The sequence below is a fragment of the Elephantulus edwardii genome, unplaced genomic scaffold (assembly GCF_000299155.1).
Source record: "Elephantulus edwardii isolate Elephantulus edwardi_28Jun2011 unplaced genomic scaffold, EleEdw1.0 scaffold00042, whole genome shotgun sequence".
In the NCBI taxonomy this organism is placed as follows: domain Eukaryota; kingdom Metazoa; phylum Chordata; class Mammalia; order Macroscelidea; family Macroscelididae; genus Elephantulus; species Elephantulus edwardii.
Window position 1 is genome coordinate 2,266,752 of NW_006399792.1, and position 25,832 is coordinate 2,292,583.

At 35.9% G+C, this 25,832-nt stretch overlaps 1 protein-coding gene across 1 annotated transcript in view; it reads right to left on the bottom strand.

Moving 5' to 3' along the window:
• PTPN13 (protein tyrosine phosphatase, non-receptor type 13 (APO-1/CD95 (Fas)-associated phosphatase)) overlaps positions 1-25,832 on the bottom strand; it is a 209,859-nt gene that overhangs the window by 125,168 nt on the left and 58,859 nt on the right. The window contains exon 6 of the mRNA XM_006885322.1: positions 24,453-25,013. Coding sequence (XP_006885384.1) covers positions 24,453-25,013 — 561 coding nt within the window. The remainder of the gene's footprint in view (positions 1-24,452; positions 25,014-25,832) is intronic.

Below are 25,832 nucleotides of genomic sequence, written 5' to 3' on the forward strand. Positions count from 1 at the left end.
TATTGTTATTCTTCTTTGGTGTCAGAACTAACGCTTCTTATCAGTATGCCATCTGAGTTCACAGATGCTGGAAGGGATAGGAACTGCAATCCCACAGTCTCAAACTCAAAAAACTTCAAAAGAAGATAGGGCAAATATGCAAATACTGTATAATTAAGGACAGGAAGTTTAGTTATTATAGAATAATATGTATCATGGGAGGGATGCTGCCAGGATTACACAGAACATACCCTACACAGGGAAGTGACCTTGGAGGCAAATTTGGACTAAAATACACATTCTGCCTTGCTAATATTTGTGCTTCGCCCTCTGTTTTTCATTCCCACTGTTACTCTGATTGTTGTAGTGTGCCACGGAGTCAGAAGTGACTCCTAGTTGACCTTCCAGAAGGTTTTCAGAGGGAGTAAATCTCACAAGATGGGGAGATGCTCATCTCCTATAGAACAGCTGATATAGTCGAACCATGTGCCTTAACGAATGCTGCACATCTTGTTATAACTAGGCCACCACTGTTGTGGTTATGTGCCATTAAGCTGACTATGACTCATAGTGCCCCTATGAAAAATAGTTCCCAATCCTGATACACCCCATTACCCCAGTCACTGTGTCAATCCATCTCAACCAGTATCTTCATCTCCTAAGCTGCCCATCCACCCTTCCAAGAAAAATATACTTCTCCAACGACTGTTACCTCTTGGTAACATACCCAGAGTATGTGAGATGAAGTTTCAAATCCCTAGCCTCCAAAGAGCAACCTGGTTTCACCCTTTCGAGGACAGATCTATATGTTCTCCTGGCAGTCTATGGTATGCTCAATATTCTTCTCCAGCACCAGAACTCAAAGGCATCAATTCTTCTGTCATCCTTAGTCATCTTCTAGCTCTCTGCTACATAGCAAGTAATTGCAAAGACCATGGCCTGGATTAGGTGCACCTCAATGTTTAGAATGACATTGTTGCTCTTTAGCACATTATAGATCACCATTAATTTCATGCTTAGAATACTGTATAGGCTTTCTGTTCTCCAGTCTTACTCTTCTCATTGTACTTCTCACTACAGAGAGGAAAATTTACAGAAATGAAAATCTGAGCATCTCACTGTATTTCTTAAACCCTTTCACACTGAAATCTGAAGGTACTAAAAAAACATTTTAGCTTATTATTTAAGGTGACATTACTTTTCTCAATGGCTCTTTGTATGAAACTATAGGTTTAAAAATGTCATAAGTCAATCCAGGCTAAACCTCTGCCCTCAAGGCTCATTGCTATCCACATTCTCAAACATATTAAATTTAAATCATTAAATTTGCAGATAACAAAAATTAGGAGCTTCTTGAGTAGATTCTCTTTTTTCCATTAAGAGGAATCTCTCTTCTCTACAAAAGTTTTCATGATTATCTGAAGGTTGATGGTTGATGTAAACACCACAATTAATATTTCCTCCTGCATAACTCAGCAACTTCAACTACTAATTGAGCTCTCTTTACTTGTGTTTCTCTACACAAATTTAAAGACCTCTGACCAAATTGGTTTTTGTGTTTGTAGTTTGTGATTTGTTGGTTTGGTGTTTGGGGTGTTTTTTTCTTTTTTTTTTTCATTTTAGATGTATTTCTAGCATCTAGAAAGTAAATAACTGTGCTTTTGTCGTTGTTATGTGCTGTCGAGTCAACTATGACTCACATCAACCTTATGAACAACAGATCCGCACCTTGTCCTATCCAGAGCCATCTTCTCCATCTCCAATATATTTGATCCCATTGCTACAGCCCCTATGCCATTCCATCTCCTTGAGGGTCTTCCTCTCTTTTGTTGATACATACAGAGCTAACACAAAATAAATACGGTTTAAGTGAATGTGAATGGATGAAAGAATAAATGAATATAAGTTAGGGAGCACTGGTGGCCTAGTGATAAGAAGCTGCACTGTAATCCCAAAGGCATGTGGTTCAAATCCACCAGCTACACTGAGGAAAAAAGATGGGCCTCCAAAAACCAGCCGGAAGATCAGCTATTGGTCTGTTCCAACTCAATGGTACACAACAACAACATCGAGTTCACAGTGATGAACTTTCAAGAACTATTTTCACTACAAAAGCATCTAAGACACTAAAATCAGAGGATTAAAAAAGAACTAAGCAATACAACTTGTGAGAAAAAGTATATTGTTGTTGTACAACTTGTGAGAAAAAGTATATTACTCTTTCAAAAAGTGAGTTTGAGAAATGAAAAACTAGACTGACAGAGCATCTTTTTCACTTTGTAGAATGAGCACAATTTTATAAAGTAGATAATAATAAGTATCTAGAATAGGGGAATTGAAGTTGCATGTGATAGCAGTGGTCACAGGAAAAGTGGTAGGAAAATGCTGAAAGAGAGAAGAAACATGGGAAGATTATGTTCGCAAAGGAAAGGATTTTCTTTTTAAGATAAAGAAATGACAGAAGATACAGGTGAAGATACAGAAATGAAAATCCTGTGTTTTTTCTGTTGGGTTATAAAAAGGGCAGGGCCTCCAGGAAACCTGAGAGATGGAGGTCTAGGTGGGGCTGAGAGCTTGAGAAGAGTAATGAAGTTCTGAAATACAGCTATAAAGATCGTGAAGAGCCAGCCAACAAAAACCAAATGAAATCCTGACATGACCACAAGGCTTTGGAATCCATGGAATCAATCAGAGTGGTTTTGTGGTGCTTTTATTTTGCCACTAGAGAAAGCATACCATGAGAAATACCCTTAAGAGTGGAGGCGGGTGTATGTATTAAAGCAGAAGATCAAGGTGTTTGAGAGATTGTGTTTTACAAGTTTGCAAAGGTAAAGACAGAGCGTTCATGCAATAGAGATTTTTTTAAAGAATTATGAATAAATTAATTAACTAATCACATGACCATGATAAAAGCCAGGCTTGTGAAAGCAGCCTTGGGTGGATGGACTGGAAGAAGGGAACAGTCGAGGGACAAGTGGCCATGAACCTGATGGAGAAATGAACTGTGCCTATAATAACAGTGCTCGCCTAAATACAGCAGATACTTAGCAGACTCTAACATACTATAATAAATCATTACAATAGACTTGAAAAATAAAATATTTAGTAAAGTTTTTAAAAATAATTAGTCATCACAGGAAAGTCTTATGATCAAATAATATTTTTTTACAAAAATCCTCTGGTTTAATATCAGTGTCTTTGAATAGATTTTGTAAGCCTTCAAACAATATTTTTTCCCCATTTTAAACTACTTTAAATGTAATGAATAAAGTACATTGTCTACAAATTAAACAATTAGTTAAAAGAAGTGCCAATGTTTTACAAAGGGACTGACATCAGGGTTGAGGGAAGACAAAAAAGGAGGGGAGGAATGATGTATATTCCTTTGAAACAGATGAGGGAGAGAACTGTTTAAAAGGGACATATGAATGGGTATTCTTGTCATTACCGAAATCCAGAGTGAAGGCTGCATAGTGAAGTAGACTTGGGGGGAGGGATTGGATAACAATGAAAGAGTTTTTCTTTTCAAGGAGAAGAGTGAATTGGGGGGAGGGGATAGGTAGGGGGGAAAGTGCAACAATGAATGACTGGAAACCCCCAGTCTCTGTAAACTTTCATTAAAATTAATAATAATAATGAAAAGCAAACCCCAAAAAAACCCTGTTAAATCAGTAAACAGATAGGTACCAAAGTAAGAATTATGTTTATATACAACATTTATTGCTATTGGATGTTTAAATAATGTCTTTGAGAATATAAATAAACTAAATACAGATAAAAAAAAGAACAATGGTGCAAGAGGGAGCTATGTTGGCCTAGTGGCAAGAAGCTGAGGCGAGCAGTTCGAATCCACCAGACGCTTTGCTTGAGAAGGAGTGACAATCTCCTACTGTACCAGTCAGATCTGATTTGACGGTACACACACAAAAAAATAATAAAAATTTTAAAAAAATTTAAAAAAAGAAGTGCCATTTTAAAAGTCAACAAAGTACTTTGTCTCTTATAGTTTCTAACCCCCAACCCCAGCTATATTTATAAGAGGTTTTACCAAGAAAATATAACCAATGTGTGGTGGTGGTGGTGGTGTTGTATGCCTTCAAGTGAGAAACAAATACTAGCCGATATCCTTCAATGGCTTTTCAGAGCCTGTACATTGCATGGAAAAAACAATGTACAGGACGGTAAAGCCAACAAAGCTGAGTAGACCTCAAAATTTTACAGAGGAAAAATGGTTTTTATATTCATTAGAATGGAATGTAGGGAGATGCAATAAATATAATCCAGAAATGGAATAGGTTTTCAGTGACCAAGATGTTATTCTTTTTAAAAAAAAACACAAAATATTTATTTGTATATTACAGACTATGAAATGATGATCTTATGAAGTTAAGACTTAATTCCAAGACTCAGAATGCCGTAGGGTTGAAGTGCTACAGGTAGTTCATTCAGTTTCCAGTCAATATCATAGAGAACATCTCCGGTAAGTTCCTGACTGAATCTTGAATGTGATGTGCCCAAGTGATTTAATTAGAGTTCCATTACATCAGTCCTCATTCTCTTTCTTTTTTTTTTTCTTTTTCTTCTTTTTCTCTGGACTAGAAATTACCGCGTTGCTGTATGGCTCTTCCTCAGACACTGGCTCTTCCTTAATGTGTTTCTTTTTACCCTTTTTCTTCTTCACAGAGGTTTCCTCTTCTTCCATCACTATTACTTCTTTTTGTTGTTCTTCCTCATTCTCCTCCTCCGCCTCCTCTTCAACTTTGATTTTAATCTTGGCCTTTTTAGCTTTCTTTTCTGAAATTTCCTCATCTTTATCTACTTGATCTATCTTGTGTTTTTTAGAAAAGGTTGGCAGGGTAGAGTCACCAGAAGGATCAAAAGTCTTTACTTCACTTTTATGTTCATATCTTTCTGCCTTTGCTAATGCTTTTCCTGTTCCACTTCTTTTTCTTATCCCTCTATCTTCCAAAGCTCTCAATCTGGCCTCTAGTTTGGCTCTGTTCTCAACTCCCATTGCAGAACTGGAATCCTCACCCAAAGCACCAAGATGTTATTCTAAGTTACAATTTCATATCCTCTATTAGGCTCAAGGGAAATCTGGTAGTGTGGTCTATAAGGAATTAAGCTACTAATCCAAAGTCTGAGTCTCTCTGGCAGTTAGAATCCATCAGCAACAATGAGGGAGAAATATGGGCAACTCTTCTCTCTTGATTTAAAAGCCTCGGAAATCCAAAGGAGGGTCAGTTATAAATGGCTTCTGACTTGACAGAAATGAGCATATTAAGCGATAAGTGCAGGAACAACAACAAAAAAATAATGTTATTCTACAACTCCGACTGGAAAGAAGTGGTAAGATTAAGAAATTCATTTTAATTCAAATTTCCACTCTTCGGTGATACTTCATACCTGCTATTTGTTTCCTCCCCTTGTAGCTCTATTTTGTTTCCTTTGATTAAATAAGTAATCAGTTTCCATTTCTACAATTCTTTATAAAAGACAAATAAATACAACGTTTGAATTAACCCTCTTAAAATGATCGCAACTCCCAGGCCCAACCTGTGGAGAGGACTGCTCCACAGTTTCTGAGGCTGGCACCTATGGACAGATTCAAATCACACTTCCTTATAGTAGAAGAGCACCTAATCATTCAAGGCACTCACGAATTCTCTGTCATAAACTATTGGTCTCTAAAGGCTCTGAGCATCACCTACTGCTGCTTTATGATATTTTACAGCTTTATAGTAATCAAATACTGTTTGATTCAAGAAATTTGAACTGGATAAAAAAGCTTGGTATAATTATTAGGAATATGAAGACTGTGTGTATCTGTTTTCAAAGACTGAGGCAATATCTAGGCTAATCAGAAAGAATCTTTTATTGTGATTATTTTGAATGTTATGTCTTTTAAAATGTTGTAAGCACTGGGGCTGCATGACCAAATATACACAAGTTTGCCAGCAAATATTTCTACATATGTATTAATACATGCTGCAAATATATCCATAACTCCAGTAAGGCATACTGGGGACAAAGTTATAAAAACTTAGCTGTAATCAAATGCCTTGATAGAATAAGTTAGCTACTGGACTTGGTGCTCAAGACCATAGTTTCAGAGGTCCTCAAGATCAATTAGCATAACACAGTACACAAAGAAAATTTTTGCATCTTTCTTTAGTGATTAGCAAGTGGGATCTTCTAAAAAAATTATTATTAATTTCAATGAAAATTTACAGAGACTTTGGATTTCCATTCATTCATTGTTGCACTTTTCTCCCCTCAACCCTCCCCCCCCCCAGTACACTACCTTCTTGGAAAAATAAAAGACAAATTCTTTCATTGTTTTACAAACCCTCCCCCAGGTCCACTCCACTATGCAGCCTTCACTCTGGACTCCTGTCATGACAAAAATACCTAATCACATATCCCTTTTAAACAGTTTTCTCCCTCATCTGTTTCAATGCAGTATACATTATGGAATCCATCTTTTTCAGTCTCCCCCCAACCCCAAGGTCAGTCCTGTTTTACAACAGTGACACCACGTAGTATTTGTCCTTTTGTGAAACAAGTGGGATCTTAAAAGCAAACGATCAGTTTTGCCCCACCTAGAGTAAAGGAAATCAACACTCACAGGAAAAACTATTCCACAGGACACATGGACTACTAACCCCCCAGCCTATATAACCCAGAGACCGGAAGGACTAGATGCTGCAGGACTACTACTGCTGACATACTTGAAAGGAGGTCCTGAATCAAAGAAGAGAAAAATGCAGGGAAATAAGTAATAAAACCAGGCTTACTGTCCTGATAGAGATTTGTGGAACGCCTGAGAATCTCTGACAGGACAATGTAGTAAACATCACTAGATTGCTAAGGAAAAGAGCATTAGCCTGAACCTAACCAGGCTTCCACTGGAAAAAGAAGAGGTAATAACCTCCTATAAAGACTTACAGACTTGAAAATCCTAAGGGGCAGGTCTACTTTCCCTACAGAGATGCTATGAGCTGGAAAACTGAATGACAGTGGGTAGGGCTAAGACTGTGGCCTTAAGCACCCTTCAAATTTTTAAGGTATGCTCATGCTTCAATTTTTAGAGAAAAGACATGTTGCCATGGTCATGAGTAAAATTTAGACTTTTCCTTTCAGTGTATTACTTCTTGATCACGAGATGACTGAACAATGATTAGTTCTTTTTTCATACAGTAACTACATATATTCCTTCCATCTTCTTTTAATACACTTTCCATCATTCAATTGTGCATAATAATTGTGTCCATTTGAAACCTCGACCAAGAAGCAGTTGTTTAAACAGAACATGAACAGAATATAACACTGCATGACTTAAAATTAGGAAGGGTGTGTATCATTTCTCCATATCTATTTAATCCGCTGATTCATGAAGCGTGACTCCAAGAGAAAGAATATGACATGAAGATTAGAGGAAGACTCATCAACAAAATGTTATGCAGATGACAACTTTGCTTGCTAAACATGCGGAGGGTCTGAAAAGTTTGCTGCTAAAGATCAATGACTGCAGCCTTCAAAATGGATTACATCTCAACATCAAGAAAACGAAGGTCCCTACCACTGGGCCAATAGGCAACATCATGACAGATGGAGAAAGAATTCAAACTGTCAATGATTTCATCTTCTTTGGGCTTCAAGATCCCATTGTTTCAGAATTGGTCAGCCTTGCTTCCCTAGTCTGTAAGCTCTGCTGAAACCTGTTCAATATTGTGATTCTGCTGGGACTTAAAATGCTGGGGCCATAGCCTTCTGTCTCACAGCAACATGCAAGCCACCAGCATATATCAAACGGGTAGGGGAATGGTGGAGTCTAGTAAGTACTACAGGATAGAGGGTGGTTTTCTTTCTCTCCTATGCTTGGCAGAAGAATTTCTACTTAATTTTTTTAGGTATTCTAATAATATTAACAACAATTAATTGTGGGTTCTGTTTGTTTGATTTTTTTAATTTTACTATACAAACTCCAAAAATATATCTTCCAACTGTATGTGAATGTACAACTCTTCACATTTGGTTCGTAGTATTAACCATTAATTTAAAACCAAACAAAATACCCTCCTCCCCCCCCAAAAAAGAAGAAATCCAAGAGGGAAACAACTTTTTCTCCTGAAATGTTCCAGAGGCAAATCAGAGTACTCTACATTCTATGCATCAATTTGTCAACATCATCAGTGAATATTATCAAAGTGTAGTAACTTTTATTTTAGCTATAAATTAACACGCTAAATTTTTAAGCCACAAAGAAATTCCTAAATATATGAAGGCTATATCTATTACAACATTATTTGGATGTCAAAACTCTTGAAACATGTATATTGTCGCTGTTAAAAATATTAAAATATAGTGTTTACAAAATGCATATATTTTAAAATAGTGCATCTCTTACTGTATATATTGTCACAAAAAATGTATAAGAAAGTGGAAAAAGGAAAAGAAAAGAAAGTGGAAAAAGGGCCTATGAATCAAAGTTTTTTTAAAAATGTATGGCCCCCTTAATTAAAATGTTAGCATTCTGAACATATAAAGTTGTGGTATGTGATCATGATGACTATAAATATTTATAAGATTCAATTTAGAAAGACTTTAACAAATTTCCAGATTTAAATTAAGCTATTTCAGATAAAAGTTTTGAAACTACAATCTCCTCCTTAAAATGAGCTAAGCTAGTACAAACTATAACATAAAAACAAAGTGACATGCACATCCAAAAACTCCAACAGGGTAAAAAGGGAAGCCACAGACTGGGAAAAAGTATTTGGTAATGACATATCAGATAAGGGACTTATATCTAGAATTTATAAAATACTTGAGCACCACAACAAGATAAAGGTAAATAATCCAATAGAAATGGGCTCAGGATATGAACAGACACTTCACCAAAGAAGACATTCAGATGGCTAACAAGCACATGAAGAAACGTTCAAAATCCCTAACTCTAAGAGAGATGCAAATTAAAACAACTATGAGATATCATCTCACCCCAGTCAGAATAGCAAAATTTAACAGAACAACAAGCAATAAATGCTGGCGAGGTTGTGGAGAAACTGGAACCCTTTTTCACTGTTGGTGGGAGTGTAAAATGGTGCAACCACTGTGGAAGGCGGTATGGCACGTTCTCAAAATGTTGCAAATAGAGAAACCATTTGATCCAGCAATTCCACTACTGGGAATATACCCCAAAGAGACCATAACTGACAGCCAAGCAGATATATGCACACCCATGTTTATCACGGCTTTGTTCACAATAGCAAGGAGTTGGAAACAACCTAAGTGCCCATCAACAAACGAATGGATAGAGAAGCTGTGGTATATCCACACAATGGAATACTATTATTCAAAATGGGTGACCCTGAAGGATATTTTGCTGAGTGAAGTATTTCAGTCACAAAAGGACAAATACTACATGGTGCCACTGTTGTAAAACAGGACTGACCTTGGGGTTGGGGAGAGACTGAGAAAGATGGGTTTAATAATGCATACTGCATTGAAACAGATGAGGGAGAAAACTGTTTAAGAGGGATATGTGATTAGGTATTTTTATCACAACAGGAGTCTAGAGTGAAGGCTACATGGTGGAGTGGACCTGGGGGAGGGTTTGTAAAACAATGAAAGTATTTTTCTTTTACTTTTCCAAGAGGTAGTGTTCTGGGGGGGGAGGGTTGGGAGGGGAGAAATGTGCAACAATGAATGAATGGAAATCCAAAGTCTCTGTAAATTTTTACTGAAATTAATAATAAATTTAAATTTAAAACAAAAACACACAAAAAAACCCCCAAAGTGGCACATATTCATGCCCAGACATGGAGCATCCAGAAAGTGAAACTCTATAACTGCAACAACCAGAATTAAATAACCACCAGTGGCTCAGACTTGCTTTACCTTTAATACAGGATTCAAATTGTAGATACAAATTTCAAAGAGAAATAAACTATTTGACTGCTTTGGTAGGTCAGAACTATTAAAAGCTTTTTAAATAATAGATTTAAACAATATGGGAATCAGCAAATAAGATATTTCAATTTTAAATTTTAATACAAAGCAGATACAAACAAAAATACTATCATGTGTATATTGTTTGGAAGCAGGAGTGGCATCCATTGCTAAATAATATGCCTCTAGAAACTCTATGAACTTTGATAAATGTCGATAGCTACATATATATCTCAAATGTTTTTTTCCATATTCTTTAAAAGAGATTACTTTCTGGAAATCAGAGATTTTATCTTTTACACACATATTCCATCAATGTGTTCTATATTATTCAATGTAATCTATGCTATAACATGCTGAACTCAATAAAATATATTCTACAATTTTCTGATCACATGATAAATGAAACTTTGGGTCAGGATAACAGAGTTCATGCAAGTAGGAATATGTAGAAATGAGGAAAGATACATGAAGAATGTTCTACAATCTGTAGGTCATTCAGTTGTGCAGAGAGGACTAGACAACAATGATTAACAATCTCTAATATGCTTTAGGAGAAGAGCACTGAACATCCCATGGATGGCCAAAAGAACAGGTTAACAAGTCCTGGAAAGGGGCTATTCCTTGGAGAGGGGCATAATACTTCGAAGGATAAAGGGTCAGTGAAGGAGATGAAGACCCTCAACCAGGTGGACTGGTAGAGTAACTGCTCCACTGTGGGCTCTAATGTGTCAAGAAGTATGAAGATGGCACAGGATAGAACAGGGTTCAGATGTGTTGTTCACAGGATCACTATGAGTTGTACTCTACTCAACAGCACCTAAAAATACCTTCCATTATGGTCCAAGCAACACACTTGGGCAGCCTAGGGCATAAACTAGGGTCAGACTATATTACTCTTTTCACTTTCTCCATAATCCGCTGTTATGAATTCATTGACATTCAGAAAACTTTAAGGAGCATAGTTTTATAGCAAATTAATCAAATTTGTTATAGATTGTTGACAAGTTTGTAGTGTGCCACTTAAACAAAATAGAGGAGATGTCATTTCTCCTTGTTTTATGTATAATTCCTCCAGAGAATTTATTTTATCATGCCCCATAGAGACCAATGAATATAGTGAAATTTTAAACAGTCACTCTGTAATATTTAGTTTATATTCACTGTAAGCGAGACCATAATATATACCAAGGAAAGTGGTCAATATTGATGCTATAGCTATGATTTAGAAGAAGGTAAATTTTTGAGATGTGTAAAAGAGTTAAGATTTCCAAAGTAAATTATTTCAGGTAACTCAGAGGTCATTCTCCTAAACCATGAAGGCTAGGACAGATTTCTTAAACAAGGCAATGTCTGAAAGTGTTGACAGCTGCATCAATAAAATAATAAAAGCATAGAACTATAAAATGACCTTTTAAAAAACATAGCACAAGAGAGAATTTGTACATGGTGCTGAAGCGAGACATAAAATGAGAAATGGAAAAGAAGGAGAGATATAACTGACAGGCATAAATATCATGCTCTAGAATTTTATACTCCACGGGTGAGACAAATTATTAAATGGCTGGGACACAGAGGACAAGTTATGGCTGAAAGATCAGTTTAGAATGCTATTTCCACACTGCCTGAGTAACAGAAGGAAACAAATGACAGTTACAATAATTACTCCGTAAGTTAAAATTGCGGGGTCTTAGAAAACTATTCAATCCAGTGAGGAGCAGGGAACAAGGAAGTATTAAGAATCAACTTTATTGCTTGGCTGACCTGGCAGATGGCAATACGAGCAACTACAGCAGGAAATATCAGTGGAGAAGGGATTTGTGTATTTATGTGTGGAAATGCAGAGGGATGAATGTTACCCACTGTAAGCAAAAACCATTTAAAATCTGCCTTAAGACTGACTTATCAATCATACTCCTCAAAAGGCAGCCGTATTAAAGGAAACGTTTGTCTGTTAAACACATTATAAAAAAGAGTTCAATTACCTTTCTGATTTCTGACAAAGCAGCTTATGATTCTGTGTGGACTCTAAAATCACTGTTCTGATGAATATTGACTGTGTAAAGTTGGTCTTAGCTTCAAATTTAACTTTCTCTAGTGTTTAAAAAGCCAATTAAACTTCTTTCAAAATTGGAAACTTCAAAAGAAGAGAAGTAAATATGTATTTTCAGTTGCATTCTTATTTAAAGGAAAGAATAACTTACTGCTCATCTGTTGTTAAACTATTTTTTCTAAAGAACAAAAATAATAAGGGAGGAAATACAAAGACATAGTCTAGTCAAGTCTTCTGGAAACAGAACTAATTTTTTGCACATTTCAGATGTACAAAACTTCAGCAATGTTTGTTATCATTGGCATCAAGGTATCTTCATCTAATTTGCATCTTATGATATGTTTAAATGTACATACTTGAGTTTTCTATGGAAGGCCCATGGCTATTTCTAAATGTGCTAAAAACAAGAGATCAAAAGTAAACCTTCCACTAAGGGAAGTTTTGTGGGTTGGTTTTTTTGTTTGTTTGTGGGTTTTGTTTCCTTGGGTTTTTTTGCCAAACTGCCAGAAGCAGTAGAGAGATTAAGTCTAGGTTTCTATATATTAGAACATAATTAATACCTCAAAAACGAAACTCAATATTGTTGAGTTGATTCTGTCTCATGGCATCTATACAGCAGGTACAAGTAAAAAAATAGTACATATTTCTCTGTCAAGGAAGGATGACAAGAAAGGGAAAACTATCAATCAAACATTAATGATTTGATATTCATTGTATTGCCACAATATAGAAGTCCTTTTTTTATTATTAAATTTTATTAGTTTTAATGAACATTTACAGGGATTTTGGGTTTTCATTCCTTCATTGCTGCACCATTAGAAGTCCTTTTTTAAAGCAAATATATGTACTTTATTTGAATTACAGTTCAAATAAATATATGATAAAAGAAATTATTTTTTCTCATTATTATTAATTTTAATGAAAGTCCCTTTTTTGTTTTATGTAACCATTCTTTCCTTCTGCTCAACTAGATTTTAATATTTTATTCTGAGTGTACTTAATAGGGAAATAGTCTAAAACAGTGCTGCGCAATATAGCTGTGGCTATGTAAATATAAATAAAATACTCAGTTCCTCAGTCACATAGTTTTTCAAGTACTCAATAGCCATGCAATGTGCTGGTAGCTATTTAACTGGACTATCCATAAATAAGACATTTTCTTCACTGAAAAAAATTCAAATTGACTCTCAATGAAGAAAGACTAAAAACATTTTCCTTGTGAACAGGGACCAAACAAGGATGCCCACTGTCACTACTTACATTCAATACTGTACTAGAAGTGTTTGCAATGGCAACACAACAAGAAAAAGAAATAAAAAGCATCCAGATGAGCAGTGAGATGGTTAAACTATCACTATATGCAGATGATATGATAGTGTGTACCGACAGACAATGCCACCAACTCAACAACAACAACAAAACTACTAGAGCTACTAGATCAATTTAGTAGAGTGGCAGGATATACGATCACTATCAAAAAATCAGTGGATTCCTCTACAGTAACAGAGAGAACTCAGAGAAGGAAACCAAGAAAGCAATGGCATTTACAATAGTGAACCACAAATTGAGACAAGTGGAAATGAACCTAACTAGGGATACAAAAGGCCTACACAAAGAAAACTACAGAACCTCTCTGTGAGACACAATAAAAGACCTAAAGAAATAGAAAAATGTGCCTTGTTCATGGATATGAAGACTCAATATTGTGAAAATGACAATTCTATCAAAAACAATCTACATGTTCAACACAATCCCATGGCAGCTACCAAACTCATTTTTCAAGGAGATTGAAAGGGAAATTGTCAAGATAATTTAGTGAAGAAAGAGACCCTGAAGAAGCAAATCACTTCTGAAGTACAAAAATAAAGTGGGAAGCATAGCACTCCCTGGCCTCAAAACCTACTGCACAGGTAATCAAAACAGCACGGTACTAGTACAATGACAGGAACACAGACCAATGGAACAGAATTGAGAACCAGAAATAGACCCAGCTATTTATGGATATCTATGCATTGGGAACATCAGCTGTGAGGGAACCTCTCAAAAGTACTGAAGAGCAATGACATCAGGCTAGAGACTAAGGTACACCTGATCCAGGCTATAGTCTTTGCAATTATGTGCTATGCATCGGAGAGTTGGACAGTGAATAGGGATGATAGAAAGAGAATTGATGCCTTTGAGTTGTGGTGCTGGGGAAGAGTGTTGAATCTATATCTATATCTATATCTATATCTATATCTATTTCTATATCATCTATATCTATCTATATCATGGACTGCTAGGAGAACAAACAAGTTTGTCCTGGAGAGGGTGAAGCCAGAATGCTCCTCAAATTCAAGGATTCTGAAGCTTCACCTGACATACTTTGGGCATGTTGCAAGGACGGACTGGTCCTTGGAGAGGGACATCATGTTTGGGAGAGTGGAGGGGTGGCACAGGAGAGGAAGACCCTCGATGAGATAGATCAATTCTATTGTGAGTGGAGTGGTGGGAATGAATGTGTTTGAAACAACAAGGTTAGCAAAGGATAGAATGGCGTTTAGGGCTCTTGTACATAGAGTCACTATGAGTCGCAAGCGACTCGATGGCACCTAACAACAACAACAATAACAATCTATGATTAACTAATAATCAACAAGGAAACTAAGCCTATCAAATGGGGAAATGATAACCTCTTCAACAAATGGTGCTGGCAAAACTGGACTGCTAACTGCAGAAAGGTGAAACAGGGCCCACATCTCACACTACACACAAAAATCAAGGTGGATCAGAGATCTGGGATTAAAGCCAAAGACCAAAAGTTCATCAGAGACAAACAGGGATCAAGCTATCAAGCTTACATGGCCTAGTCTATGGTATAAAGAGTGCCAAATACAGCCAGAAATGTTCAATCTGGAGAAGATAAAATTCATAAATGGGACCTGCTAAAGATTAAATCCCTGTGTGCATCAAAACTTTTTTACAACAGAGTGAAAAGAAAGTCTACTGATTGGGTGGGGGGAAACCCATTTGGCAATACTATTTTAGACAAAGGCCTCACATCAGAAATTTACATAATCCTACATGACCTCCACAATTACAAAACGGGAAAAACACATGGAAAGAATTTTCACAAAGAAATATATTCAGATGGCCAAGAGACACATGAAGAAATGCTCCAAATCACTGGCAATAAGAGAGATGTAAATCAAAACCATAATGAGATACCATTTCACTCCAGTAACAGTGGCAAAGTGTAAGAGGAGAGCAAGTAATAAATGTTGGAGAAGACGTGGCAAAATAGTAAGTCTTACACATTGTTGGTGGGACTGTAAAATGGTACAACCACTCTGGAAGGCAGTTTGACACTTCCTCAAAAAGCTAAACATAGAAAATTCCACATGATCTTTGGAATATACCCTGAGAGAAGGAGAACTAAGGTACATACAGAGAATTGTAAACTAATGTTCATAGAAGCATTATTCACCATCGCAGGACATGGAAACAGCCCAAATGCCCAACCACAATGGAATGGATTGAAAAATTATGATACACTCACACGATGCAGCACACTGCATCGTGTGCTATGCAGCACACAGGAGCAATGATTTTCTAAATTTTTTTCTAACTTGGGAGAAACTAGGTATCATCACACTAAGTGAACTAATGCAATCCCATAAGGACCAACACTGTATTAGATCACTATAGTAGAATGATTATCCCAGGGGAGGGGGAGAAGCAGAGGAGTGAGGACAGGAGAGCATGGAGGGGCATTAATCCTAGGGTCACACAATTTGATGAGGGGAGGGGAAGGGGTGAAGAAATGGGAAATATCTGGTGTATAAAACGATGCATACAAACTTTGTAAGTAAATCAATATTAAAAAACTTCAAAAAAACCTAATGGACAATGGCTGTGTAAAATAATAGTCTTTAATAGCTAACCCTTGAAATATAGACATTTAACTCTCCCAGGTTGAGATTGTGAATTAATCTGTAATAGTCTGCCCTTTAATGTCACACACGCAGACATGTGTATATATGTGTGTATATATATGCATATATACACACTGCACATCTTATTACTGAAACAACTAAGTCATAAAAATCAAGAACAGATATTTTATCTGGTCACTAACACACAAAATCCTTACTTAGTTTTATTTACTTTCACGGAACAAATATGAACAAAATGGAAACTGAATATGAATTGCTTGCTGAAAGTTACATAAATAACAGTCCAATCATACTCTCCTATTAGATTATTTTAACATTTTAAATAGTTCATCTTTACTAGTTGTGGATGTTTAGAAAGATAAGTTTTGAGAAAATATATATCCATTCATAAAATGCCCACTAATCGTAGTTACATGATGAACTGAGCACTTATAAACTCATTCTCTTGCTTTTTAAATTTTAACTAAAAATGTTTCAAACTCTAACTTCTTATGGAAGTGTGGCCACAATAATTCAGGTGCCTCAATAATGAGAAAAGGCCTGCATATTTAAGTGTTTTCATATTCTATTTGTGAACCAGTAGCCAGGAAATTAAAAGACAAATTACATTGGAAAAGTCTGCTGTCAGAGACCTCTCCAAAGTACTGAGGAGCAAAGATGTCAGTCTGGAGACTCAGGTGCCCCTGGTCCAGTCCATAGTCTTTGCAATTACTTGCTATACATCAGAAAGTGGGACAGTGACTAGGGATGACAGAAGGAGAATTGATACTTTAGAGCTATGGTCCTGGAGAAGAGTATTGAATATACCAAGGGCTGCCAGAACAAACAGGTTCATCCGGGAAAGGGTGAAACCAGGCTGCTCCTTGATGGCAAGGATTCTAAAGCTTCATCTGACATACTCTGGACATGTTGCAAGGAGGAACCAGTACTTGGAGAGGGACATCATACTTGGGAAGGTAAAGGGACAACATAGGAGAGGAAGACTCTCTATGAGGTGGATTTATTCAGTGACTGGGGTAGTAGGGGTAGCTGTGTTGAGACAGTAAGATTGGCACAGGATAGAGCAGGGTTTAGGACTGTGTTACATAAGGTCGCTATGAGTCGCAGGCGACTTGATGGCACATAACAACAGTTGTGAAACACAATGACGCCAGAAGTCACAGCACTGGAAAGAAGGAAGCAGTATTTTATTTTTCAGTAAAGTAAATTGACTTAAAACTCTATTTGTAGATTTAATTTTGTAGTTTCATTTCATACTTCCCTTTCTAGTATTGTATAAGATGAAGAGCCATTTCAATTGTTGGAAGAAAACCATTCAGGATCCCCACCCAGTGTGGGAGGACTCTTTGTACTCTGCTCACATCTCTGGCTCTAAGTCCCTCATAATCAGGAACCTACTGCCAAACCACAGGGCAATTGTAGGGAGTACCCTGTAATTATATCACAAGAGACAGAAATCTGTCAGATCTGCATCTTAGAAAGCTTTTCAAATGTGGAGATAGAGGAAGTGGGAAAAGATGACACTAGGGAGAAATAAAGGATAAGAGTAGAGCATAACAACCCTATGCTGATACTTTTTTAAAAGCCTGAAATTAAAAGAAACAACATCAAAAATTATATAACATCAAATTTTATAACTAATTTCCACAAGAGTTCTAAGTTATGTTTCTTGGAGTGAGAGTGGATTGAACAGTCCTAATAATATCCTAGCAGATAGGGCTTTATTGTAGTAAGTTCTATGTTGTTAGGTGCTGTCAAGCTGACTATGAATCCAAGTGACACTATGAATAAAAGGTCTGAACCCTCTTTTGTCCAATGCCATATCAATCCATTTTATTGAGAGTCTTCTTCTCTTTCACTGACCCTCCACCTTTCCAAGCATGATGTCTTTTTGCAAGGACTGGCCCCTCCTAAGGACATGCTATTATAGTAAATAAAGAGAGAAACTCTCAAAAGCAAGGATTAGACTTGGTGCTCCAATTACTTTGATAATGAAATGAGACAATTAGGAACAAAAATATCTTGAGGATAAAAAACCTGTAATTGAAAGGTGAAATTGTAAAAATAAGATTATTACTACAATTGTTAACATTTAACATTTTAAATATATAAATAAAGCAGAAGAGAAGGGGCAGAAAGTCATTTAACTATGCTTTTAAGGTCTGAAATCTCTTCGGAGCTAGCTGGCTGGTTAAAGCAGTCAGCTTAGGAAATGCTGTGGAGAAGACTTAGGTAAAGGTTCCTTTCAGAATCCTTTGAAGACCCTCATTTAGATGGATTGATACAGTGTCTTCAGCAGTGGGTTTGAGCGTATCAGAGATAAGAGGATGGCACAGGAGAGGGCAGGGTTCAGGTTGGCTGTTCACAGGGTCTCTGTAAGTCATACTCAACAGCACTTAATAATAACTACTAATATAGGGAGCTCTCATAGGCTAGTGGTAAGAAGCTGCACTGTAATCCCGAAGGCACATGGTTCAAAATCCAACAGGTGCTCTGTGGCACAAAGATGGTCAATATCCTCTCGTGTTATTTACTGCCTTTGAAAATCAGCTGGACAGTCAGCTATGAGTTGCTTCCAACTCAACAGCACACAACAACTACTAACTAGTCTTGTCACACAGTAACTTCTAACTAGTTTTGTGATTTTGGGTGTATCCAAGAGCATATTTGGATAACAAAGGCTGTAAACCAGCTTCTGTAATTTTAAAAATACTCAGACTCTGTGCCAGCTAACAAACTTTAAGATCAAAAAATTGTACAGAATATTCTTCATATTTTAAAATGCTTAGAAAGGGGGAAAATGAATATATCAAGTAGCATCCGGCAGGGACAATTCATTTTTTTGCTCTCCTTGTCACACAAGAAAGTGACTGTCATGGAGAATATTTCCGATGAAAGTGAATCACGATATGCAGGATCTCTATTCTTTTCTGTTTCTTTTTAACTAGTTAAAAATCTGTATCAGCCATCTATACTTGAGTTGGCATAGGTAAAATAAATTGTCTAACCTTTAAGAAAAGACAACATACCACAAAATCAGCAAGTTACTTAACTAAATACCTTAATAAGAATGATTGCTTTTGAATTTCGAATCTCAAAACATTTTGTTCCAACAATGCTTTTAGTCTAAAGTAGACATAATTTATTACTACTTGTAAGGTACTTCAATATTGGCTGTTTATTTAAGGTGATGTAAGTATTTCGTAAGAAGCCAGCATTTTCATGTTTTGATTTGGTTTCTTTCTTTTTTTTTTTTTTAAGTTTAATTTGGTTGTGAAATATTCTTTGGAGAGATATGGGCAGGTGCATGTGAAGACAAATGCTTTTGAAAACTTTTGAATAGTAAAGAAATGTTTCAGGACAGAAATTTCCTCAGAGCAAGCAACTCAAGGCATATTCCATTTTTATAATGAAAGCTTTTCTTTTCCTTAGATCTTCTATAACAAATCTAAAATGTTTCAATCTAAACATTATGTTTTATAACTAGCCACCATTGTCAACAAAGTTCCACTAAGGTTATTTAAGATCTTTTTCTGTAAATGCACATGTTTATTTGAAAACAAATTAGTCCTTAAATTCTTAAATTGCATATGTGTCTCTTAAAATACATGTGTACCACTGGAGAGACTAGTAAAATTTCCTTTAAATGAATGAGGGCATTCTACCAGCATAGTCTATAGGAAGTGCACTGCTAACTCCACGTGCTAGTTCAAATCTACCAGCACCTCCAAGGCAGAAAGATTGGCAGTCTTCTTCCATGCAATTTACAGCTTTAGAAACTCCCTGGAATCACTTCTGACTTAACAGCAAGGGCAGACTGATTGAGATGAGTGAATGAACCCAGTTTGTGACTTTATTGCAGCTTCTCAAAACCAAACCAAATTCACTGTCATCAAGTTTACCTGAAAGGCCAGAGTAGCACTGCACCATCACATTTTTAATGCTATAAATCCTAATGGGACCAGAGTGGTAATATTTTTTCTTATAGAGGACTAATGAGTTTAAACCCTCAACCTTTTAGTTATCCTAACACTTAACTCATTATGCCAGAAGAGCTCCTTTTTGACTGCTTCTGAAAATTTTCATAATTTGTATACTGTTGTTGTTGTTGAGTACCACTGCATCAGAACTGATTTATAACTGTCCCTCCAGCAGGTTTTCATAGGCAGTTAATCATACGGGAGGAGACTGCCCATCCTTCTGTGGAGCAGCTGGTGAATTCGAACTGTGTGTCTTGGGGATTGTAGCACGCATTCTTACCACTAGGCCAACAGTATACTAGGTAGTGATAACCAGACATCTTAATTAATATAGTTTATTATACACTAGTATACCAGTAACCCGTTGAAAAAGTTAATATTGCAATAATAAATATGTAGTCAACCCAAACTTTTTTCACTGTATCAATTTTACTAACTGAACTTATGGTTACAAATGACAGACAAACCCTGTGTATATAATTCTCATGGCTACATATGTACAAATTTGCAATGACTTATGGGAAATAGTGGTTTTGATAAAATATCCAATCAATTACAAAATATAATTGGCTTTTTAATTAGGCAATTTACTTCAATTAGTCTGCAAAATTGTGTAAATCTGCTTAAATGAGAGAAAATCAAGCTCCATTATTGAAGACCAAAGCATGAGCTTAATGACTATAGATTTCCTTAGTGTGGTACACTTGAGAGCACAGCCAAGGAGTCATCTAAAGAGGTAAGTAGATGAGTTAAAGTAAATTAAAAGTTTGTTTCAGTTATAAAGGTGGCAGTAGTTAAATCCCAACTTTCTACTTAGGAATTAGAAGGGTGAATTCTGAACTTTTCCTGATATGCTCATGTGTAACCCTCCCTTTAACTTGTAATTACTTTAAAATTGAGTGAGGTTTGAAAAATGGAGCGATAAATTTAGAAGCACTAAAATTTTTCACACAAAGGAGAATGGTGCACAGTTTGTTTACTCCCTAATTTTGGCAGGTGTCTTTCAAATCCTGGCATTAAATAATATCAAGCATTTTAAGATTGGATCTTTATGGTTTTTAACCCCAGTAATAATGTTTTCCCTTTTTTAATCCAAGTAGTAGCTCCTTTTTAAATCCTATAGTAACTCTAATAACGTAGTGGACAAGGAGTTGTACCCAAAGGCAGGAAGTTCTAATTCAACAGTTCCTCAAAGGGAGAGGGGAGACGAGCAGATGGGCAATGTCTCATATGATTTACAGCCTATGAAAGCCTGCTGGCAGGTCAGCCATGAGTTGGTTCTGATTTGATGGCAGTAAATGAGTGTATAGCATTTTATCTCTAATTTTCATGAGCCATGTATATTTGTACCTACCAACTGCACTTTAAGATATAATAAAATATAAAAAAATAAATCATTTCATTACAGTAGCAATGGCAAAGTTTAAAAAGATAGCAAGTAATAAATGTTGGTGAGGATGTGGCAAGAAAGGAAATCTTATACATTGTTGGTGGGATTGTACAATGGTACCATCACTTTGGAAGGGAGTTCGACATTTCCTGAAAAAGTTGGGCATAAAAATTCCATATGACCCAGTTATTCCACTGCTTGGAATATACCCCACAAAAATGAGAACTGAGGCAGACATAGAGACTTGTACACCAGTATTCATAGCAGCATTATTCACCATCAAAAGAACATGGATGGAAACAGCCCAGATGTCCAACCACAAACAAATGGATTGCGAAATTATGGTACATTCACACAATGGAATACTACACAGCATGCAGGAGCAATGATTTTGTAAATTACTACCTAATTTGGGAGGGACTGGAGAACATTATGCGGAATGAACAACTCAATCCCATAAGGACAAATCCTGTATAAAACCATTATTGTAGAATGTGCATTCCCCAAGGGGGAGAGGGGTGGAAGCAGAGGGGTGAGGATGTACAGGGGGAGGGAACCAAATCACAAGGTCACACAATTTGATGGGTGGGGGTTTGAGGGAAATGGGAATGATCTGTTGTGAAAAACAATGTATTGAAATTTTATAAACTAGTATAAAAACAATATAAAATAAAATGTATATAAATGTATGAAATGCAATGTAAATTAAAGATTGTATAAAACACAATGTATATGAATGACACATACTTTAAAGGTATTATATGACAATCAAGGAAAAATAATTAAAATAAAACATATAATTTGGCTTAATATTCACCTTATAATAGGGCATAATAAAAATTCTTTAACTGGGTTGCATAGAGTAGGGTACTGGGGTGGGGGTGGGGGGAAGGGACGTGGGAATTGTATACTAATGAAGGAATTTTTTTTCTTTTTTTTTCTCTCTTCGGAGGGGGAAGCGAGCTGGTGGGGAGGGGTGGGAAGGGAGAAAATTGTGGCAATGAATGAATGGAAATCCAAAACCTCGATAAAAAAAAAATAAAAAATAAAAAATTATAAAAAAAATTCTTTAACTGGAATTAGACTATTTTTTTCTGTATGATAACAGATTAAATATATTTTCATCAATGGTTCATTTAGTGGTTGGGTTTTTTTCCTGTTAAACTCTCAAACTGAGACTCAACAGTGATTAAAAAAGAACAAATTTAAAAAACCATGCAAAACCCCCCAAATACCTCCCAACTTCACTAACCCAAAATCCTTGTGAATTTATTAAAGTCATTTTCAAACCAGAGCACGTATGACAGCATCAGGAAGTATAGTCTTATTTTCATCTTCATGTCAAAAGACTTACTCCAACTTTTAGAAGTTCAAAATAGTCTTTTTGATTACTCTGTGTCTTCACTATTTACCTTCTTAAGACTATTAAAATTACCTATTTGAATTATTGAGTTTTTACTTTGTTTTTGCACAATAATCAATATTTCTGTACACTAAAGGTTTGTAGAAAGTTGCCAAACTTATGCTCACAATAAGGCCAGACTAAATCATTACTGTTATGCAAAGTACTTGACGTGCAATACTATGTAGACATGAATGTAACTTCTAAAAAGGTAAAGGTTTTGAGGGTTTTTTTTCTCCTTCTCCCCTCTCTCTTTTTTTACAGTACAGAAAAGACTCTCTGCTATCACATCTCCAAGCCCTTACTATAGTTTAAAAGTGAAATTTTGCATACAACAGGTTCCTAAACTTACATACTGTGTCTTTGAGCGTTTATAGACCAAAGATATATAGAACTATTTTGTTGGTGGTGGTACAAACCCTCTGGAGGGTTTTCAGAGGAAGTTAATCACAAGAGAGAAAATGGCCCATCCTTCTCCCATGGAGCAGCTGATGGCCTCGAACTGTGTGCCTTCAGGATGCAGCCCAGCTTCTTGCCTCTATGCCACCAGAGCTCCAGAATTATATTAGAGAGTAATTTCTTTAAAAGTTGTTAAAAAGACATGTTATAAAGAAACTCATAAAAGTAGTTATAAATACTCAATTTTTCTCTACAGTTTCATAGTATTAATGAATTACAATTCCTGAACTAAAAAAGAAAAAAGGTCAAAGTTTCTTTTACTAGAAATCAAGCATAACAGGTATGTTGTAGTGCCTGACTATATGAAACTTAATGGAAAAAACCTTCATAACAGGACTTTAAAAACTATCACCTTAAAGACTAATTTGACCTTGAATGTCCTTTTGAATATTACCTTTTTGACTTTTTGACCTTGGAAAGTCTCTTAAGGTTCCATTTAATCAATTACATCCCAGATTTGTTTAGAATGTACAGGGCAGTTGTAAAATGATTCTTTTCAAAAGCATAATTTACTAAAAATTTTCCTCCTGATACTATTTATTCATCTATCTATCTATCTATAACTAAGTCAATTTCTAACCAAATTTCTAAAAGATCATTTTATTCCATTCAATTTAATGAATTTTCTGTGTGAATCAGGTATTTCTGAAACAGTTGCTTTGCCTTCAAATAATAACTTCTTATTTATAAGAATTTCTATTTCTCATGTTAATAATGTAATAAATTGTTAATCATCTCACATTTATTAACTAATTAATCTACATGTCTTAAACCCATTTTAAAGCTGGAATAACTGAGGCTTGGAGTGATCAATAATAAAGTAAAGCTTAGAAGGTGATTAAATGAAGTAACGAATTAAAATCTACACTTGGACTTCAAAGTTCATAAATTATTCATCTTAAAAATATAGATTAAAAAATTCATTCCCAATCAAGTTATAATCCCCAAGAGTCATGACCCCAAAGTGTTAAAGTCAGTGGTTTGGGACCCACTCTTGCAGCACCACACTATTCTACCAAGCAGTTTCTTTCTTCTGCCAATCAGCCACTTACTGAAGCCTCCCACTAGACAGCACATGATAGATGGTGCTGAGGATTCAAAAAAGGAAACATAGCTCCTACTGTTGAGAAAATAACAATTTAGAACTCCTTTATATTTTATTCACCATAGTTTAATTTCTGAGATGTTAGCTGTCTGTCAAGTCTAATCCATTTAGTGACCACAAATGTGCAGAGTACAACTGCTTCATACGGTTTTTAAAGTTGTGACCGCTCTGTCAGACACACATAAAGTTACTAACCTTCTACATTCATGGCTTTTCTCAGAATCTGAAGTTTCTTCTGTCTCTCTCTGATTCTGTCCAAAGCACTTGATATTGCTGAGGAAGTGGGCAATTCTCGCGTGTGGTATATTGAGTCCATTTTCTGAGGGCCGAAGATATCCAAAGCTATGCTTCCATCTGAGTATCTTGATTCCTTTTTCCTAGGAGTAGTTGAAGTCTGTGCAGTTACTGCCTCAGACAGGCAGCGCTGGTATCTGCCAGTTTCTCCAGAAGAGGAGTCTCTGTCGGTCGTGCAAAGCAAGTCCATGGAGGAAGCCCAACTCTTCTTCTTCTTGGGAAGTACGCTTGAGGTAACTTTTTTTTCGGTACTAGTTTTAAACTGGTAAGAAGAGCAGGTATTTTCAGAATCTTCATGTCCAGAATTATTATCTGATGAAATGTCCTTGAGATAATCTTCCTCATCTTGTGTATCTCTCATCGACAGAAATCCCATAGATTTACTAAGCCCTTTGTTAAGAAAGGTCTGATGAGAGAATGGAGACTTGTGTATGTCTAGTACATCAGAAGTAGAGCTTCTTCCTGGAATGATAAGAATCTATCATGTATGCACCAACTTTTTAGAAAATAAACCGGAGTGTCAATCTCACTATTGACAGCGCAAGTGGTAATAACTGTTTAAATGAATGATCAGACATGAAATGGAATGGCGGCAGCACTGATGGAAAAAGATACTATGTTTGTGTAACTTTCAAAGTTTAATCTCTTATCTAATAAAATGACTGATACTGAAATTACTTTTTTGAACAATAATGAGTTCATAAAAGTTATTTAATTTTAAAAATAAATAAATATTGCTGATACTATCCAGTTCTATAGGATAATTAATCATAGATGAAATGGTTTTCAGTAACAGAATATATAATGCATTCCATTAATTTCTGAACAAGCAAGCAATGTACTAAAATTCAGTATAAAACTGGTACATGTGGTCTTTTATTCAAAACATGCTTGGAGAAAAAATAAGGGATGGATTAAGTTCTGGATGAGGTAAAAAGATGGTGGTATTAGGAATATTTAAGCACCAAAGGTTGTGTTGTTTTTTATGTTTTTAATTTAAGTATGATTATATACGTTTCCAAATAATTTGCTTGTATTTGTTTAAAATGTAGGGCAAGAAACTATTTCCATCCATAGTAGACTATCATAAACTAAAAGAGTAGCTTTCCCTCGAGAACATAATGCATCCATACTTGTCAGGGGGAATAAAGTACTAATTCTCTAGTCCCTGATGTATTTAAAAATCAGTAAAAAAAAATCTAAATTTTAAATCCAGGAGTTGGTAAATTAATTTGTTACACACCAGAATGTCCACCTGGAAAACAGGTTTGTTTATCATGA